Genomic DNA, 21,332 nt, shown 5'->3' on the forward strand with positions numbered 1-21,332 from the left:
AATGTGACAGACACATGACCTATTTTAAAACTCTAATTTAATTATGGTAGGGCATGCAGTAATCACTTTTGTCTTGGCGTCCATGCATGAGTGGGTATGTGTGTCGATGATAAATGAACCACAGAACAAATTTGGTACACCACCACATGAATAGCTTTTGATGGTCAATGTTTAAGGTGCCCTACACCGGAGTGGACATTGGTGGTCATTTTCGAGGTTAAAGGTCAAAGGTCACCCTTGAACTCTTTTGGAAAATATAAAGACTATGTACAAGATATGTCATGAACACCATAGCATCACAACACAAAGGTCTACACTTGATTAGATGTCAGTGTTCATTGATTAAAGTTAAAGGTTAAAGTTCATCCTTACCCCAATTTACAAATAAAAAGCTTGTGTACGAAATAGTGATGAAGGAGGTATACCTAAGTGAGTCCCTGTTAAGTTTGTTTTTATTTAGCTGATAACATACTTGCGTTACTGGTCACATTTATTACAGGCCTTACATGTCCTATAATCATTCCTTTTTCATATGTCTTTGTTCAAATTCTTCAAAAAATTGTTCAAGTAATCAAATGTCAGGCATATGATATGTTATAGAAAATAAGTTACAGAAAATAAGTTAAAATGTTATGATTAAACACTGCCTTAATCAACACCTATTCACATCTATCAGAAAGTCACATTTGACCGTAATTGAAAATGCTGTGTAAAGGACATTTTGTAATCCTCTTGCCAGATTTACTTTGATTAATGATCATAGGAACATCAAGTTGATCACATCTTGATGGTCATAAGTCATGGTCAACAGGTCAAGGTCACTTTTGACCACTTGATTTGTCTTTTACCTTTTTATTCAACATAATCTACCACAGCTGACAGCTATTTCTGAATTATACACAGCTAAAATTCATTAATGGAAGAAACTGATATAAGATGCAATAAATGTTTACCAGCTAGAAATAAATGATGCTGTAAAAATGCTTGAGGAAGGTAAACCAGTGCAAATATGTTGAGCCATCTTTTATTAGTTATCTTGTTTTGTATGATAAATGAATTCTGGAGAATCTTGTAATTGATTTGAATATCAAGACAAGATCATATGTCCTCAGTTATTGGCAATAGAGGTTACTCGGTGCCCATGAACTTCCAAGTCCCCACAGGTCCTCAGCAGGATCGACCAAGAAATTCATTCTACTATCTTCCACGAATTCATTTACTTGTCTCTGTCTGTAAGATGAAATGGAGGTACAGAAGTATAAATAAATGACTAAAGTTCATGGAGGGGAGATATGGAAACAGATCTCATTTCTTGATAGAAAACAGAAATGGAGGTTGTATTTGGTTCAACAGAAAATGGAGATTATACAGAGTTGCTCTATAGTACCAGAGATCTGTACATGCTGGCATGGCATGCCAGTTGTATCTACTGACACCAATCTGGTGTACGATAAATAGTTATTGTCTCATAGATTAGAATCATAAAGATTAAATTCTCTGGATTTACGATGTGCTAAGGTAAACTGCACTCATCTTGACCCGTGAATAAAAAAGGAAATAGGATTTGAATTTACAGTGCAACAAGTTACCCTTCATGTACTGATTGTTTAATAGGATTAAAGGTTAGGAACGGACGAGAAAATATTTTGTGTAAAGCGATATACATTATGTATATATTTAAGACACCTAGGAAATTAGCTTTGGAGTCAAAAGGATTTCACTAATTTTTTTGAATTTTGCCTAGAAAATGAGATATACGGAACTCACTATACATTTAACTGATTAACAAATAAATCATCTTAAACCTTTGTTTATATTTTTGTGTTGATTTTTTTTCCATCATTTGTATACTGATTGCAGATAGCATGGTGTTGTGGTATAAATCTATTAAGACTGACTTCAAGGTCTTTAAAATTCTAAACATTTGATTCCTCCGTTTCAGAACTTAATATCAGGCATATCCAAGAGATGAGAATTATCTTAATTCTTCATATTAAATTAAAGATTTGAGAGACAGGGATTAGTCTATTATACAGCAACACTATGATGGTAGGAATAAGGTTTGATTCCCTGACTGAGTCCTAGTTTTGAAAAAAAGAGATGGGCAGGCATTCAGTAGTCATTGCCTACATTAGCACAATTCAATATTCTCAGTCAATTGTTTAAAATGAAATAAATATATACTTATGTATGTATTTGGTTCGAAGATTTTTACAACAAATGAAACTCATCCAATCACAGTTGTAACACATTGATGAGATTGTAGTATTGTAAGTTTGACTTAATTTCCTTAATTACTTTTCTTTCAGGTTGCAAAAAGTGCTGTCACATAAAATGTTGGAAAGTGTATTCTGGCAGTCACTGTAAGCGGGATAAAAATGGCATCGTGCCCCAAACACAAGATAAAGAAGTGGTAAGTTAGCTAAGTCATGCCTAACTTGTTTGTACCTGTACATGTATAAGTGAATGTTAATTATGTTATATAGATAGACAAGTCACAGTGCATTATGATGCTTTTTATGGCCTTTTTATGATTTTTCATATTACTAGTCATGCCTCCAATCTTTCTTGATTGTGAAAGCCTTGCCTCTCTGTCCCTTCTGCTTTCCCCTTTATGACCCAATTTCTCTATAGCCATTTTTCTAGCCTCTGGTTCTGGTTTTACCTGGACAGATCACACCTGTTCTCCTCCATTATGTGCCAGGACAGACATAAAATGTTGCCTGTGGGTGGAATCTATTTATGGTACCTATTGCTGTAGGACTGACAGGTGAACGTTGTCTCCCACACCTCCGCACATCCACATGTATTGGCAGTGCTTTATCTTAAAAAAAAGCACAATGATATGTAAAGCATGTTCCTAGGAACTATAAAGTAAAGACTGATGAGAAATGTATCACTAATTCTTAAAACACTGACATTAAGGTTTTTGTACAGAAAATCCAGTTCATGATTTATCTAAAAAATAATCAAGAAATTAATGATATACATACTGAACCAAGGATCTGTCAAGGTTCTGTCCAAAGTGTTCAAGAAATTCATAATATACATACTGAACCAAGGTTCTGTCCAAAGTGTTCAAGAAATTCATAATATACATACTGAACCGAGGTTCTGTCAAGGTTCTGTCCAAAGTGTTCAGGAAATTCATAATATACATACTGAACCAAGGTTCTGTCCAAAGTGTTCAAGAAATTCATAATATACATACTGAACCAAGGTTCTGTCCAAAGTGTTCAAGAAATTCATAATATACATACTGAACCAAGGTTCTGTCCAAAGTGTTCAAGAAATTCATAATATACATACTGAACCAAGGTTCTGTCCAATGTGTTCAAGAAATTCATAATATACCTACTGAACCAAGGTTCTGTCCAAAGTGTTCAAGAAATTCATAATATACATACTGAACCAAGGTTCTGTCCAAAGTGTTCAAGAAATTCATAATATACGTACTGAACCAAGGTTCTGTCCAAAGTGTTATGGAAACAAATTATAGATATACTTAATCAGTGATACCAGTGTTTTCTCACATACTGGATACATAAAACTTGGTAGCAGTGAGACACTGCTATATGGTAATTTACTGTAGCATTACCAACACACACGAGTTTGAATATGATAAAGCTGCAAATTATCATTTAAACCTGGTAATTTGCATTTTGTAGATGTACACCATTCTCTAATGTGGCTAATTCCTGGTTTTATTACTTTTTAAGGGAGACAACTCAAAGGCTGATATATCCTTAAAGTCATTTATTTCCTTTAGCCAATGAAAAATCAAGACTTATTTATTGGCAACTATAGGTGGTTGATGATACTCCAAGACATAGCTTATTTTGTTGATCCTGCAATAAGCCAAGGGGGTAAACACATTACTTCTGATATAGAGTCAAGCAGTGGGTGTTTTACAGGATAATGAAATGTCATTGGTTTGCGTTTTCAATGTACAGCATTATGTATACTATATATGGGTGGGCTTATTACCAGGCATAGGCTTATCGCCGTATAAATAAAGTAAACACTTAAAATTACTAATTAATGATTTTTAATGTAAAGTTGTATTAATTCTAATCAATAAACTCTCCCTTTATTCTGTATTGGGCTCTATTACTGTCATGTTCTCTGTACTGATCAGCAAATTAATTTTCTTTGTGTTTATTCTTTGTTTTTTGTTTTTTTTTGTTTCTGTGTTTCTCTTTATTTTGCTATCTTTCTGACACGTCCCAGTTTTTTGCCACGATTAGGTAATAGAACTAATCTACCTTGTGTAATGTATTACAACTTTACTATGGACATTCAGATTCAATACCTAATATATACCATGGACAATGCTGGGATGTACTTTAAATAAACTGGCAAATACTTTAAGCTGATTAGGGGAGTGTATTTATAGTCAAGATGGATACAAGACTGGGAAAGCTGGAGCCAGGCAAATTTCAGCAAGACCGTTGACTAAAATCCCTATGAGAAGGAGTTACCTGCAGGGATAAACCACTTAGAACAATAGGGTTAACAAAAACTGATGCTGAGACGTGTAACTATAAATAGCTTGTCAGGGAGATCCATTGTGATCAGAATCCCTGATACCCTGTGGCCTGTGTCTTCATCTATGAATAGAACTCTTTCTTTAGTAAACTTGCCTGACACTTGTATTACTCATATTGTGTGTAGAAGAGTTCCTTAATGGTCAGGTATAATCAACATACCAGAAACTTATCTAAAAATACTTTTGAACACAGTTGTCTTATACTTGATCAAACTGTAACAGATTTCCCCATTGGTGTCAATTTTGCTGTACAGTGTTATATTTGTCATTTGTTAAGCAGATTTATGTCACTAGGTATGGGTTTTGGTTTTAGTTAATAAGTCTTAGGTAAACACTCTCATTTTTCCACTAATAATTAGTTACTTACCTAGGTAATTTACTCTTGAATTTCTGATAGTTGTAATTAAGTCAAAGAAAAAAACTCTCAGGATTTTGACCAATTCTCAAAAGAAAAAAATACAAAACAGAGAAAAATTAATGAATGCTACACATTTTTCAGTTATTGTCCAAAGTGAAGTGATGAGGTTGAAGGAATCTGTTTTTATCCCTTTCAGCTGTACAGCTTTGTAAAAGTCTGTATGTTGTGTTTTTGGCTCTCCCCTACAAATCAGAGTAGATCTAAACCACAAGCCGAGGCAATCTGGTTCTCGGTTTTCCTTTTATAAGATTTCAAATGAATAGTAAAACACGAAGCAGCATTCTGGGAGTTTTTTGGGCATATCTTCATTCTCCCACACAAACTCCCTGGGGCATAACCTGGCACTGTTGCCAGCTATAAGTAGATTCTACCACAGAGATACATTTGTGTGTGGTTTAATATGGATTCTGGTGAGATTAGACCATTTTGTGTTAACCAGTCTTTATTCTAACTAAAGAAAGATTATTTTTCCTCAAGAAAGTATTTTTGAGAGGTCTTTAGAGGTTTTCTGACCTTGAAAAATATTCATTCTGGCATCATTTATACGTACATGTAGGCATTTTGTAGTTCATAAAAACATCCCTTATGGTAAATTTGTTGGAAAATGATCCAAGATAAAATTTGATAAAGAAATCATGACAGAGTATGCTGATGACCTTCAAAACTTGACAATAAGAAAGTGTAGGTCATTAAAAGTAATGAAGATATTAAGTAACTTTTGGTGTCATAGGGTAAAGATTGAAGATAGAAGAAAATTGTATCACAGAGCAGAGGTCAAGGTCACAAAGCAAAGCAATAAGTGTCACAGGCTTAAAGTTAGTTCATTGTTGCTTTATGTCCTATTAATAGTCAGGGTTATTTAAGGAATTGGGTTGGTAAAAGGAAAGTGGCAGATCCTGGAGTAAAGCCAGCGATGTCTGGCCAGTTTATGGCAACTGACCCACCTAGGCCTTGATCTGATGACCCAAGGCTATGTAAAATTTGTGATGAATGCATTGATTTAAAAAAAAAGGTGGAGGGAAGGGACAGGTTCGTGGTTACATATATTGCTATATGTACTACTTTAAACTTTGCGTCATGTTTTGATTTTGAAATAAAATGTAACGTCTGTGGAAAAGGGGCTTAGAGTATAAATACTTCAGGTATTCAGGATGATGATGTCTTTGTTGTCACAGGTGAAAGGTCAAGATAATTGAATATGATAAAATGATAGTACAATATATTCAGTATATTATGATATAGAAATGGGAATATGATGATGGGGGAGACCTTAAAGATAATGGTACAATATATATAGACAGTATAATGGGTCACACACTATATGGTTGGCAATTTATCAGCATTTCACTGTGTTTCGAAATTCTTCGAAAACTGTATTTGACATTGACACCTGTTATATTCTGTTTCAAGTCATTTTCAGTGTAATTCTGCTTTGTTACAGCCCCTGAAAGATTGGAATGTCAGTGATGTTGTCGACTGGATGGCTGCAGTGAACATCTATCGTTATGCTCAACTCTTCAGGGACCGCAATATAAATGGTATTATGTTGGAAGACATGGATGAGGACAAACTTCAAGTAAGCTGTTTATCTGTTAAATATTTATTTACTGGCCTCCTAACAGTGAGACTGACAATATGTGTTACAACAGGGATTTGTAATTGTCAATGGTTTTATCATTCCAGGTCACTTTTACCTACATCATATTTAGTTTCTGTTGCCTTCATCTTTTCCAGTTGTTATTGCCTTCATCATTATCAGTTGTTATTGCCTTCATCATTATTAGTTGTTATCAACTTCATCATTTCTGGCCCTTATTGACCTCATCATTTCTAATCATTATTGACTCCATCTTTTCTGTTCACATTTACCTACTTTATGATCAATTTCGCCTTCATCATTTCTGGTTGCTATTAAATTCATTATTTCTTGTTGCTATTGACTTCATCATTTCTGGTTGCTATTGACTTCATCATTTCTGGTTGCTATTAAATTCATTATTTCTGGTTGCTATGGACTTCATCATTTCTGGTTGCTATTGACTTCATCATTTCTGGTTGCTATGGACTTCATCATTTTCAGCACAACCTCCATCCTGGCTAGCCCCATGTACTGTTACAGGTGTATAAGATCAGAGGTAGATGAAAAAGTGTTGAGCCAAAGCCAACTAACTACACTGACAAATCCATAAAGGCACTATGAACACATGATATATCACTAATATTTATATATAAAGCTGTTGCTAACAGTATTTTTATCAGCAAAAACTAGGTCTTTAGGTCAAGGAGTTGACAGATTTGCTGTCTGATGATATTCCTGGTGGAAGTTTTTTTGGTGGGCATTGATGCAGAATGGACATGTGTGGGTGTTATGCTGGGAATATAAACATGTACGCTGAAGGGTGGACACTTACTGTCTCAAATATACAACAGGATATAGTGTTTCTACTTGGATATAGGTTGTGAAAATTTGTGGTTATAGTATGATTAGTTTGCAAATATTATTAGCAGACAGAACAGGCAGTTGGTTGTTACCACTACCTAAGTTCTGTTGTAGATATGTACACTGATCTCTTGGGTTTTGTGGTTTTAATAGAAATGCCATGTAGGCATTCATCTCTCTTTCTCCTACAACTTTTTCCTCATTCTCAGTTCTTTCTTGAAAATTAAGGAAATTATTGATGTACTGATATCAAAAGAGGATTTATTTCTGTTCTGCCATGCTAAAGGTATTATCAGCAGCTTGCCCCATCTACTTTTTTTTGTGGCTGTATGTCTATTATGTAGCCCAAAACTTATCTAGCTGTATGTTTTAAACTTAGGCATATCAAGGAGATCAGAATTTTCAGTCATATTTCTTCTTTATAAATCCACAATTCCAGAAACATAGGGCAGGCTATAATTCAAACTGAGGGACTTTCAAGGATATCGGTAGTAGCCCTTCTGTCTACCTCTTTCCTTCTCCTTATCATTATCTATACCTTCCAACCTCCCTATAGCTTGTTCCTATCTATCCCCCCCCCCCATCCCTCTATTAACCCCACTACCCCTTCAGTCTTCCTCTTCCCCTCTTTATAATTCCTTCCTTTCTGGCCTAGGCTAGATCTAGTAGAATGAACCTAGTTATCAGTACATTGACATAAATCCCCCTACACCCTTGCTGGTAGGTAGGTAATATACATAGTGCCGACTCCCCATCCCGACATTACTCTCGAGTCCACCACTCCCAGCCTGGCTGGTGTATGGCCAACAGGTGCCATGGTAAAGCCTTCAGTTTCTGTAGCAGTTTGTTCACCTTTTTGTAAACTTCCCTACATTCTCGGAGCATTTTTGGAAGTTTTGTGAATTTCATTAATGGTAATGGAAGGAAAGTCTTATTTATTTATTATTTTATTAAATGGTTTTAAGTCCACTACAAATGCTCCTTCAGTGAATGGATGTGAATGTTTCATTGCATTTAAGTTATCAGATTCCATCTTAAAAGACGAGCAAGGAGTTTTATTAAGTTGTTAAAGAAAGTTAAGTTAATTGAAGTTTATCATCCTTATTCAATTCAAGTGAAATTAAGATTGATGACATTCTGAGAGAAAGATAGTGTAATTTAAATGATGGCATTTGGGTATTGATTTCAGGATTATAGGTTTACCGTATTTATTCTATTTAATTTCAGGATTATAGGTTTACCGTATTTATTCTATTGATTTCAGGATTATAGGTTTACCGTATTTATTCTACAATAATCCTTGGTGGTCAACACATAATACTCAAAATCAAGCGATGTGCTTAATACTGAATGATAATGGAGCATTTTTTAATATTTCTGTTAAAACTGCAATAGAGGCAGGTGGACTTATTTCTTGGCATGAGCATATTACTAGATAAATACAGTGTACAAAGCCAATATAGAAACGAAGAAAATCGCTTATAAGACCCTGAACATTTCCACAGAATTAGAGCTGTGTGAAACAGCATTACATATGTTATGAAGTTTGTTACTATATAAGATACATGGTCTTATTACATGCCATGTTAGTTATGAATAGTTTTGTACAAATTGTGCAAAACTAATTTATCTATTAAACAAGTCTAGTTTATCTACATTTGTTATTTCTGATTAGCAATACAAATGTAACTGAAAATTTCTGCAGTTATGAAGAGTTTCAAAAGAAAAGTTTTTGGTGGCTGTAAAAAGGTAAATGAACATTTCTGTGGCATTGAAGGATTTCAAAAGTTTTTGGTGGCCATGAAAAGGTAAATGAACATTTCTGTGGCATTGAAGGATTTCAAAAGTTTTTGGTGGCCATGAAAAGGTAAATGAACATTTCTGTAGTATTGAGGGTATTCAAAAGTTTTTGGTGGCTGTAAAAAGGTAAATGAACTTGGTTAATAGACGCTGCATGCTTTTGGCTTAAAAAGAAAAAACAAACCACCACAGCCAACATCTGTTACTGGAAATATTCCATTATATCAACATTGCCAAATCCCATCATGTTGTAAACAGGAATTTGGGTTTTTGCTGAGTAGACTGTACCAGTAGTATGTTTAGACATGCAGGAAGGCATTTAATTGCTATCTCCAAAATCTTTTCCTAATGTCCGGGTAAAAACTATACATTATCGGCTAGGGAGCCAAACTCCGGTCAAGTTTTCACAAAATGCCAATCATCTAAATAAAAAATGGCTTATCTGCTAAGAATTAGGTATTTAATGGTTATTGGTAACTGACATAGAAATCCTTGCTAGCGGTGTTATAGATTGGTGGGAGGTGAACTGGTATCAGCTTGGACTGACCTACTATCCTGTGTATGAACTCAGTACCGGCTATAGGGCTTGATCTGATCTCCAGGCTTGAATCGCTAGCATTAATTAAAACTAACTGTGACAGGTATGGCAGGACTGAACTAGAGCATTGCTCTCAGATCCTGGATAGTATGGTCAAGAATGATGTTGATGCTGGGACTGTTCGATCCTGTTTAGAGTGGTCAAGATGATGTAGTGGTGCTGACCGATCTCGGAAAGTGTGGTCATGTCATCCGGTATAGTTTGGTCAAGAGGGAGGTTGATGTTGGGCTATCTGATCAAGATAGTCTTGTTACAAGTGACGTTGTTGTTTGGGCTACGCAATCCAGGATAGTTTGGTCAGGAGTGATGTTCATGCTAGGGCTGTGTGATCAGTTTTTGTTAGAGGTTGAGGTCATGTGGTGAGATTTTGTTTGTTGATAAGGCTGTGTGGTGAGATTTTGTCGGTTGATGAGGCTGTGTGATGAGATTTTGTCGGTTGATAAGGCTGTGTGGTGAGATTTTGTCGGTTGATTAGGCTGTGTGGTGAGATTTTGTTTGTTGATGAGGCTGTGTGGTGAGATTTTGTGAGGCTGTGTGATGAGATTTTGTCGGTTAATGAGGCTGTGTGATGAGATTTTGTCGGTTGATGAGGCTGTGTGGTGAGATTTTGTTGGTTGATAAGGCTGTGTGGTGAGATTTTGTTTGTTGATAAGGCTGTGTGGTGAGATTTTGTTTGTTGATGAGGCTGTGTGGTGAGATTTTGTTTGTTGATGAGGCTGTGTGGTGAGATTTTGTCGGTTGATAAGGCTGTGTGATGAGATTTTGTTTGTTAATGAGGCTGTGTGGTGAGATTTTGTTTGTTGATGAGGCTGTGTGGTGAGATTTTGTCGGTTGATAAGGCTGTGTGATGAGATTTTGTCGGTTGATGAGGCTGTGTGATGAGATTTTGTCGGTTGATAAGGCTGTGTGATGAGATTTTGTCGGTTGATAAGGCTGTGTGATGAGATTTTGTCGGTTGATAAGGCTGTGTGGTGAGATTTTGTCAGTTGATAAGGCTGTGTGATGAGATTTTGTCGGTTGATAAGGCTGTGTGGTGAGATTTTGTCGGTTGATAAGGCTGTGTGGTGAGATTTTGTCGGTTGATGAGGCTGTGTGGTGAGATTTTGTCGGTTGATAAGGCTGTGTGATGAGATTTTGTCGGTTGATAAGGCTGTGTGATGAGATTTTGTCAGTTGATAAGGCTGTGTGATGAGATTTTGTCGGTTGATGAGGCTGTGTGGTGAGATTTTGTTGATAAGGCTGTGTGATGAGATTTTGTTGTTGATAAGGCTGTGTGATAATGAGATTTTGATAAGGCTGTGTTGATAAGGCTGTGTGATGAGATTTTGTCGGTTGATAAGGCTGTGTGGTGAGATTTTGTCGGTTGATAAGGCTGTGTGGTGAGATTTTGTTTGTTGATGAGGCTGTGTGATGAGATTTTGTCGGTTGATGAGGCTGTGTGGTGAGATTTTGTCGGTTGATAAGGCTGTGTGATGAGATTTTGTTTGTTGATAAGGCTGTGTGATGAGATTTTGTCGGTTGATAAGGCTGTGTGGTGAGATTTTGTCGGTTAATGAGGCTGTGTGGTGAGATTTTGTCGGTTGATTAGGCTGTGTGGTGAGATTTTGTTTGTTAATGAGGCTGTGTGATGAGATTTTGTTTGTTGATGAGGCTGTGTGATGTTGATGAGGCTGTGTGTGAGAGGCTGTGTGTGAGATTTTGTTTGTTGATAAGGCTGTGCGATGAGATTTTGTCGGTTGATGAGGATGTGTGGTGAGATTTTGTCGGTTGATGAGGCTGTGTGGTGAGATTTTTTTGATGAGGCTGTGTGGTTGATGAGGCTGTGTGTGAGAGTTGATGAGGCTGTGTGGTGAGATTTTGTCGGTTGATGAGGCTGTGTGATGAGATTTTGTCGGTTGATGAGGCTGTGTGGTGAGATTTTGTTTGTTAATGAGGCTGTGTGGTGAGATTTTGTTTGTTGATGAGGCTGTGTGGTGAGATTTTGTCGGTTGATGAGGCTGTGTGGTGAGATTTTGTCGGTTGATGAGGCTGTGTGGTGAGATTTTGTCGGTTGATGAGGCTGTTGATGAGGCTGTGTGGTGAGATTTTGTCGGTTGATGAGGCTGTGTGGTGAGATTTTGTTTGTTGATGAGGCTGTGTGATGAGATTTTGTCGGTTGATTAGGCTGTGTGATGAGATTTTGTTTGTTGATGAGGCTGTGTGGTGAGATTTTGTTTGTTAATGAGGCTGTGTGGTGAGATTTTGTCGGTTGATGAGGCTGTGTGGTGAGATTTTGTCGGTTGATAAGGCTGTGTGGTGAGATTTTGTCGGTTGATGAGGCTGTGTGGTGAGATTTTGTTTGTTGATGAGGCTGTGTGGTGAGATTTTGTCGGTTGATAAGGCTGTGTGGTGAGATTTTGTCGGTTGATAAGGCTGTGTGGTGAGATTTTGTCGGTTGATGAGGCTGTGTGGTGAGATTTTGTCGGTTGATGAGGCTGTGTGGTGAGATTTTGTTTGTTGATAAGGCTGTGTGGTGAGATTTTGTCGGTTGATAAGGCTGTGTGGTGAGATTTTGTCGGTTGATAAGGCTGTGTGATGAGATTTTGTTTGTTAATGAGGCTGTGTGGTGAGAGGCTGTGTGGTGAGATTTTGTCGGTTGATGAGGCTGTGTGGTGAGATTTTGTTTGTTGATGAGGCTGTGTGGTGAGATTTTGTTTGTTGATGAGGCTGTGTGGTGAGATTTTGTTTGTTAATGAGGCTGTGTGGTGAGATTTTGTCGGTTGATAAGGCTGTGTGGTGAGATTTTGTCGGTTGATAAGGCTGTGTGGTGAGATTTTGTCGGTTGATAAGGCTGTGTGGTGAGATTTTGTCGGTTGATAAGGCTGTGTGGTGAGATTTTGTCGGTTGATAAGGCTGTGTGGTGAGATTTTGTCGGTTGATAAGGCTGTGTGGTGAGATTTTGTCGGTTGATAAGGCTGCGTGGTGAGATTTTGTTTGTTGATGATGTTACTTGGTTATGGTATATATCATTATTTGGAAATAGCTCAATGACACTGTTAATATATCTCAGATGAATAAACTTGAGAGAATAAATCCATTGTGCCACAAGTTTATATACTCATTAGTTATTACCTCTAGAAATCCTTGGGCACATTGATCCCCCCAACCCCTTCAAGTAAAATGGCAATTTTTGTACCTGAGTACCAGTATGTAACTGTTCAAGTATGTTGTATGCTGTAGCAAATTAGGGGGAGTGTCCAGGGCTGCTTACTTCTGTTATCACCTCCAACCTCCAAACCCCATGACCCCATGTACTTAGCCCCAAGTCTATTCCATCAATCTAATTTAGTCTCTGCCCAGGTCCTGTTGGTGCTGTTTTTTATAGATAATACATAATTGTATTTGGAAGGAGAGGAAAAACCAGTTTGGTCATGTACTATAGTGGTGAAGTAATCGCCAGAGACAATCGAAAGGTGAGGTGGGTGTATGATTTCAAGTTTAATGAATTGTGAAATTTGATGAAGAAATAACAAGGTGCACTTCAAACACCATTGTTTTAGTAAATGTAGGTCTTACATGAAATAATAGCCCATGTCGGTGTGTGATTAATCAGTCGGTAAAAAATATCTATTTAAATGTCAGCCAAAATTGATCAATTTGAACAGTGCCCTGGTTGACTAATTGTATACTAGGTCAATCTCAAAGAAAAAACAAGACAATGGCAATGAGCAAAGTTCCAAGTTAAATGACGATTACGCAGCCATTGTCTTAGGGTAGCATTGATTGATCCTTATCAAATACGGCACATATCCACAAAGGACTCGGGAGTCATCTGGTACGATCTTGTGTTGGGCACGTTGGTCCAATTAAGCTTCTACAGTAGCCTGCCCTGGTTGATCTTTAAAAGCACCTGAACTATTATTGCTTATATGGGTGTCGACTTACTTGGCAGGTAAAAATAACGAGTAATGCCAGAAATGGCTACAAAGACTGACAGGCAATACATGAACCAGCTCCACACACCTATATAACGTTCTTATCTTCCTGATAACCATTTTGAAAGACAATGATACAAGGTTTGGTTCTTTGTCTTGGATTCTGTTTTTAGTCTTTAACTCCGTGTCTGACCTGGCATTGCCTAATCTTCTGTCATACTTGATTACAATATTGGCGGAATTGCAGACAAAGCGACTTATAGAACATGCTGATTCTGTCTGTATATTATGAATATTGTCATATTACTCTATACAGATGAGGCATGTATTGGAGTTGGTTATGCTGCCATCTTCTCTCCTACCAGAGACATCCTGAAGGGGTTGGACGTTAATGCTTCTGAAGGTTCACTGTCTTGCCTTGCGGAGGACACAAGACTTAGAACTAGAAAGCAATTTCAATTCAAAATCGTAATTAGATACAGTACAGTCAAATGTCAAATCAGTCTGCATCATACAGCTATTTTTTTCCTTTTAGGACTTGAGAGTGATGCTAAAAGCCTAAATTTTGAAACCTAGCAGTCGACTGAGGAAAATCAAAATTGATTAAAAATATGAATATATAGATAGGGATGTGCACTAGCTCCATAATTCAATTAATTTTGTAATTTGCATATATCTGATAATTTCAAAACACTTAAAGTGTGTGTATTTTTTTAACCATGCCACTATTCAAGTGAATTAAAATGTGGCATACAGGTTACTGCAAACCATGGGGACTAAAAGGTACCCATAGGTCTAGGTTTTAAAAGAAACTTTCTTATTTTATCAAATTAAAACTTTTCCTATATTTTCTTTGTCATTTTAAATACCTTGCTTCATAACTAAATGTAGCTTATTGTAATTTTTAATGTGTTAAGTTCTTTCTGCAAGTCCTGCAAATATGTTTAAACATCAGAGGTTCAATTCTTAACTAATAAATGTCAAAGACGTAGATTTGAAAGAAAGTGAAGATAACATGTACAATTTTCTACGTCTTTATATTGTGAATAAATGAGAAGACATGTAACATTTCATGACAGCCTTTAATGTCAAGGTCGTAAGTTACCTTAGTGGTTTGTTGTCAGCCTAAGGTTCATTAGGTCTGACGTACCTAATGACCAGATGACGTTGGACGACCAGGTATCAATACACTATCGATACCGCCAGTGATCAATCTCTCAGCTTTCTAAAATGAAGTTATAAAAAGCAAATTGACGTCAAAACGAAATTATGAATACGGATGAGATTTCGTATGGTCTCCCGGCAGTACCAGTCGCTAATACATACAACGTTTATCTAACCCCAGCCTTATAGTTCCTGTTGACAACGTCAAGTACACTTTTACATCAAACACTGGTATAGTGTTTTGTCAGGTACAAGACATTCATATGCTGATATCAGGGTCATTTCTCACATTCTGCCACTGACATAAGGACAAATTGCGTCACAGCTTACCTGATTTATATTCCAAGATATATTTCAAATTTTAGCCTCTAGGTACAAACGTAATATTCACTGGGCGGGGGAAGATCAAAAAAAAAAAATTCAATCATTCTTTAGCCTAACCTATTTCAGAAAAAATTCTGTTTCCTATAATCACTGTTTTAAAATATTTCAAATTCAAATGTTTGAATTTAATAGAAATAGATATATTTCAAGAACATTAAGGTATGACTTTGAAGAATAATTTAGAATAATTTACTTTAAAAAATTTTAGTTGTGAACTACTACATTCAGAAATAGATAAATTAGGTGTATCATTTGTATGAAGTGAAATAGATAGAAAAACTTGAATAGAATACTGTAGGTATCATACAGTTTAACCTAGGGAACCAACATGATACTTCTCACTCAAAGTCAAGGAAGGGGTGGTGGGCTTTTTACAGGATAATCTCTGTTCTCAAAGTCAAGGAAGGGGTGGTGGGCTTTTTACAGGATAATCTCTGTTCTCAAAGTCAAGGAAGGGTTGGTGGGCTTTTTACAGGATGACCTCTGTTCTCAAAATCAAGGAAGGGCTGGTGGGCTTTTTACAGGATAAAATCTGTACTCAAAGTCAAGGACTGGGCTTATTACAGGATAATCTCTGTTCTCAAAGTCAAGGAAGGGTTGGTGGGCTTTTTACAGGATAATCTCTGTTCTCAAAGTCAAGGAAGGGTTGGTGGGCTTTTTACAGGATAATCTCTGTTCTCAAAGTCAAGGAAGGGTTGGTGGGCTTTTTACAGGATAATCTCTGTTCTCAAAGTCAAGGAAGGGTTGGTGGGCTTTTTACAGGATAATCTCTGTTCTCAAAGTCAAGGAAGGGTTGGTGGGCTTTTTACAGGATAATCTCTGTTCTCAAAATCAAGGAAGGGTTGGTGGGCTTTTTACAGGATAATCTCTGTTCTCAAAATCAAGGAAGGGTTGGTGGGCTTTTTACAGGATAAAATCTGTACTCAAAGTCAAGGACTGGGCTTTTTACAGGATAATCTCTGTTCTCAAAGTCAAGGAAGGGTTGGTGGGCTTTTTACAGGATAATCTCTGATAATCTTCTCAAAGTCAAGGAAGGGTTGGTGGGCTTTTTACAGGATAATCTCTGTTCTCAAAGTCAAGGAAGGGTTGGTGGGCTTTTTACAGGATAATCTCTGTTCTCAAAGTCAAGGAAGGGGTGGTGGGCTTTTTACAGGATAATCTCTGTTCTCAAAGTCAAGGAAGGGGTGGTGGGCTTTTTACAGGATAATCTCTGTTCTCAAAGTCAAGGAAAGGTTGGTGGGCTTTTTACAGGATAATCTCTGTTCTCAAAATCAAGGAAGGGTTGGTGGGCTTTTTACAGGATGACCTCTGTTCTCAAAATCAAGGAAGGGTTGGTGGGCTTTTTACAGGATAAAATCTGTACTCAAAGTCAAGGACTGGGCTTATTACAGAACTTTGAAATAGTATTTGTGTGTAATTTTCCAGAACAACATTATACATGGGTTAGCTCAGTACAGGGTAAACATGATAGCTTATCATGAAAGTATACTTATTGTATAAAATTTGAATTTTACTGAAAGCTTTCTTATGAAAGACTTCAGTAATGTCCATGACATTTGTGATGATGAGTCTGCTTTTGTGATTTCTTTACCAGAGATATGTCATCATATGTCACCGAAACTTTTTCTCCTTTTCTGATGTATACTTTTACAAAACTGTTGTTTGTTTATGCAGGAAATGGGAATCAAGGATAGCTTTCATAAGAAATCTATCATGGTGGCTATTGATGAACTCTGTGGACGTGAACCAGAACCAAGCAATGTAAGTTCTTTTCCATCACTTTTTAAATATTACTGTACATATCTCATATTGTAGTTGTCTCAAAAAAAGAAAATTCTTGTAAAAAAAAATAAATTGTATCTGTAATGTTTAGGTGACCTTCATTTACTCTATTTGAAATAAGATAGGAGACGGATGTTTATTGAAGAAGAATGTCTATTTGGATAAATAAGGTATATATTCTTAATGGATGGGAACTGAATGGTTATTTCACCTTAGTAATTTGGTACCTTTAGCTATCTTTAGGGTGTCAAGGTCTGGGGCAGGTATATAACCCTCACTGTAATTATCAAACAAGCATTTATCTTTACTAAGTCACTTTTCAAAACACAATCAAGATTGGGAATTTTGTAAGGAATTGAGACAGGTTTTACAATGGCAAAATACTGATCAAATGCCTTTTGTATACCCAAAATAAGGTCAAGGGAATTCATATAACCACTTCAGATTTCCTGATAGCAATCTGAAATTAGTGTTGCCATTGTGCAAACAATCCAGGGGGGTTTGTAGGTGAATTAAAAGTACAAAAACTTTGTCAAATATTGCATGCACAGCACCATTTGTGATGAAATTAGACAGCATAAGGACTGTTTTGTTGGTTTGTATGTGACAGTAATGTTCACTCTATCTAAATGACTGGTGGCCACCTGTGGAGGTGTAGATATTATGTAATTTGGATGTAAAATTATCTTGCCGTAATTATCATAATTAATTCTTCTTTTTTGAAATCTCAATTCTTATTCTGCTGATATGCTATGTGAATTTGTCAATTTTCTCACTGTGCTCTTCCTACCTATAAAGTGACCTGTTTTCCTGTACCTTTTGTCTTGTAATTCTTGAGACATAATAATTATCAGAACATGTAGGTCACCTTCATTATCAAATATGTAATTAGGCTTTTAGAAATGTATTTTGTCAAGTTACATTTGTGGTTTAATATTGAGAAAGTGGTAAAACCTACACTTAGAGCTTATTGATAATGGTCATCAGGTAAAAGTTGTTCTATAACACACCCGTGCTAATGGGTTTAGGTGTGTAAGTTAGTCACCTTGTGTTAGCTGGTGTGAGTGTGTGTGCTTACTGGAACAGGATGTCATTACCCATTGATGATTTTAAGATAGGGCTAGCTATGTCTCCACTCAGACTGGGGACCAACACTCCATTCATTTGGTTTTTGAGCAAGTTATATGAAATATTCTAAAAGTCTTAACTCACTACACTTTTGTGATCTCCTTTTCCTTTTATTTTGAAGTCTGTAAGGGAAAACACTCTGATTAAAAACATTACCAAGACAGTAATGTTTTCCCTTTCTTTAACTGGAAATCTGTTAAATATTTACTGTCTTTTCTATCCCTCTCTTGAATTAAAGTTATTTCAAAAATTAAAAGTGATATTTAAATCTTGTCATGAAGATAGGATATGTTATAATTGAGTTACATTTTATTTCAAAATTTGACAAACCTAGGAAAGAACTGTTAAAGTTGACTAGCTACTTCACATAAGTCATAAGTACAGTTAAGTCAAGCATCTCATGTAGGTGGGAACTTCATATATTAAGACTTTTTGAAACTTTAAGCAGCTTACGACTGGAAAATCAGTATTTAAAGAAAAAAACACCCTCATGTAAACTATGCAGAGGATGTATCACACAGCTTCTCTATGTTTACAGTGAAAGTGTTTCCCATGTTGAGTGATATTCTTTATCTTCTGAGAAATTTTTTTTTTTAATTGAAAATTTATATATTCAAAAATATGCAGGTGTATATAAACATTTTGTAGGAAACTCCTGATACAGTGTATTTTGATATTTATTACGCAGTAGTGTTTTAACCTTTTCTATTCAGCTATGTTATACTGTAAAACCACTTTTTCATGAAGTGTAGAGAAATCGACAATAAATATTTACTTACGTCCTAGTCGAATGTTATTTATGGAGAATAAAAATATATATTTGTTAAAAATTGATAATTTAATGATACAATGTATTTCGGAATGACTTAAAAGCTTATCACAGTGTATAGTAAAGTCTGTGTGAGGTCAACTAAAGTGTAATTTCAATGTCAAATGAAAATAGAAGCTTAGATTTTTTTTGTATTTAACAAATGGCTTTTATATATATTCTTGTCTGCCCCAACAGATTCTAGAAAGAGTATTCATATGTAATTCAATAATTTTTAAATTCAGGTGTACATCAATATTGCAAAGACATTGTCATCAAAATGTTGAATAGAAAAGTTTAAATACATCATAGTTAAAAATAACACATCTTCATGTTAAATGGTCCATTACAGTCTAGTCAGCCAGTTGGTGAAAGATGAGCTCCAGGCTGATATGCATGTTACCTGTATAAACTGCACATATACTTTTCACAGGTGTATAATTTACCTGGTTTAGTGGCATATATAATTGTATATTATAAAGAGTGACCAAATGGTTGTTTCAGAGTATGAAATAATTACAAGCATTCATTTTAGTTTAACCATTAATCCATTCTAAATTATTTTGTCAATTTTCAAATGAGAATTATCAGTTATGAGATTGATAGAATTTAGTATGGAGGTGTGAGTATGACTTTGTATGTAATTATGGAGGTGTGAGAGTTTGTATGTAATTATGGAGGTGTGAGTTATGAGTTTGTATGTAATTATGAAGGTGTGAGAGTTTGTATGTTATTATGGAGGTGTGAGTATGACTTTGTATGTAATTATGAAGGTGTGAGAGTTTGTATGTTATTATTGAGGTGTGAGTATGACTTTGTATGTAATTATGAATTATAGATATTTTATATGTAGTTGTGTGTTAGTATAAAAGATCTATATATGAATATAATTCCTGTATGATAGTGTTGAATACAATCCCTGTATGCGAGTACCATACCTCCAGTACTTAAGCATGACCCCAATACATATTACCTCAGGATTTACTAACCCTATAAGTGGGTATTGCACCAGTATTTGAGTATTACCCCTGTATTTGAGTAATACCCCTGTATGTGAGTATTACCCTGTGTTATCCCTGTTAGTGAGTATAGTGGGTGCCTCCATAGAGCTGTCAGAGAGTGTAGAGTATTCCTGGGCTGATAATGATCCAGCTCTTGGGCCCCTGCCAAGTCTGTTATGTTGGAAAGTAGGCTAAGCTTTGGTTGGCTGCCTGCCTGCCTGGCTGGCTGGTTGGACTGACACACTTGCTCACAGAGGCAGAACCAAGCTGACAGCTAGCATACCTACCTGGCCCTGTACAGTGTGTATGGCTCTATCAGTTGTAAAGCCACAGAGCTAGTTGGCCCACACTCTTTCTCCAGCTACACAACTGTACACATGGTCTGTCGATATGGCCTCTGTGTAGCATGGTATATCACTGAAGTCTTGGGATCTATTTAATTTCTTACTGGATTTTAAGTTATTCTGTGGACAGTTTTGGATTTTCTTCGGTTATATAAGGAGTTTATTATATACAGAGTGAGAATATTCTGTCCAGATATTCAACGTGGTTTATAGAACTAGAGGATGGATTATATCACTGGATTTTTCCACTGACCTACATTTGAAGATTTTTAGACTCTCGGGCAGTAAAACACTACCTGTATATATTTATGGGGAGTCTTTGAAAATGTACGAATTCCCATCACAATGCCCCTGTACATCAAATGAATTTTCTCAGCTATGTGATTTCTATCCTCAGGGACCCGTCTATCCCTCCGACCCCATGGAAGGTAAGTTTCAAACTTTTTAATTTCTTAATTAAATTTAGTTATGATTTTAAGAATTTTAACTTTAGAATTTCATTCTTATTTTTCTGAGAGATCTAAAATAAAATTAGTTTGAAATGTTTCTGTTCAGTATTCTTTAATAAAAATTCATAGCATATCAAATTAAACTCTGAACTTAATACAGATGCAAAGAATCTTACATTTTGGATTTCTTGTTTCCTTATAAATAAATAAAATTGATGGCAATATTTATATTTAATGGGAATAATTCTATGTTTGTTGGGTTGAGGAATGGTTATCATCGTAATGATTTTTCTAGCCGTTGAGAAAGTTCTTTCATTGAAATTTTCTTTAATTTCTTTGTCTAGCCGCAAGCTGTGGAGCATCGTCAGAGCATCGGTTTGCAGAATACAGCTTCTCATCAATGCAAAGATGTCATCTTTGCGACAAGTTTCTTTATGGACTTGTGCGCCAAGGACTTCAATGCCGGGGTATGTAGATCTCAAGATTTTTAACTTTCTTGTTCATTTTAATCTGAAATTTTCATCTGAACTTTGTGTTTGAAAACTTTTTTGAA

At 36.0% G+C, this 21,332-nt stretch overlaps 1 protein-coding gene across 1 annotated transcript in view; it reads left to right on the forward strand.

Annotated features, from left to right (window-relative positions):
• Nucleotides 1–21,332, forward strand: part of LOC132565657 (phosphatidylinositol 3-kinase regulatory subunit alpha-like) — a 127,704-nt gene that overhangs the window by 98,283 nt on the left and 8,089 nt on the right. The window contains exons 5-9 of the mRNA XM_060230356.1: nt 2,310–2,413; nt 6,409–6,543; nt 16,942–17,028; nt 20,728–20,758; nt 21,124–21,246. Coding sequence (XP_060086339.1) covers nt 2,310–2,413; nt 6,409–6,543; nt 16,942–17,028; nt 20,728–20,758; nt 21,124–21,246 — 480 coding nt within the window. The remainder of the gene's footprint in view (nt 1–2,309; nt 2,414–6,408; nt 6,544–16,941; nt 17,029–20,727; nt 20,759–21,123; nt 21,247–21,332) is intronic.

This window comes from Ylistrum balloti, unplaced genomic scaffold, assembly GCF_031769215.1.
Source record: "Ylistrum balloti isolate Yb309-2 unplaced genomic scaffold, AGI_CSIRO_Ybal_v1 Utg369578, whole genome shotgun sequence".
In the NCBI taxonomy this organism is placed as follows: domain Eukaryota; kingdom Metazoa; phylum Mollusca; class Bivalvia; order Pectinida; family Pectinidae; genus Ylistrum; species Ylistrum balloti.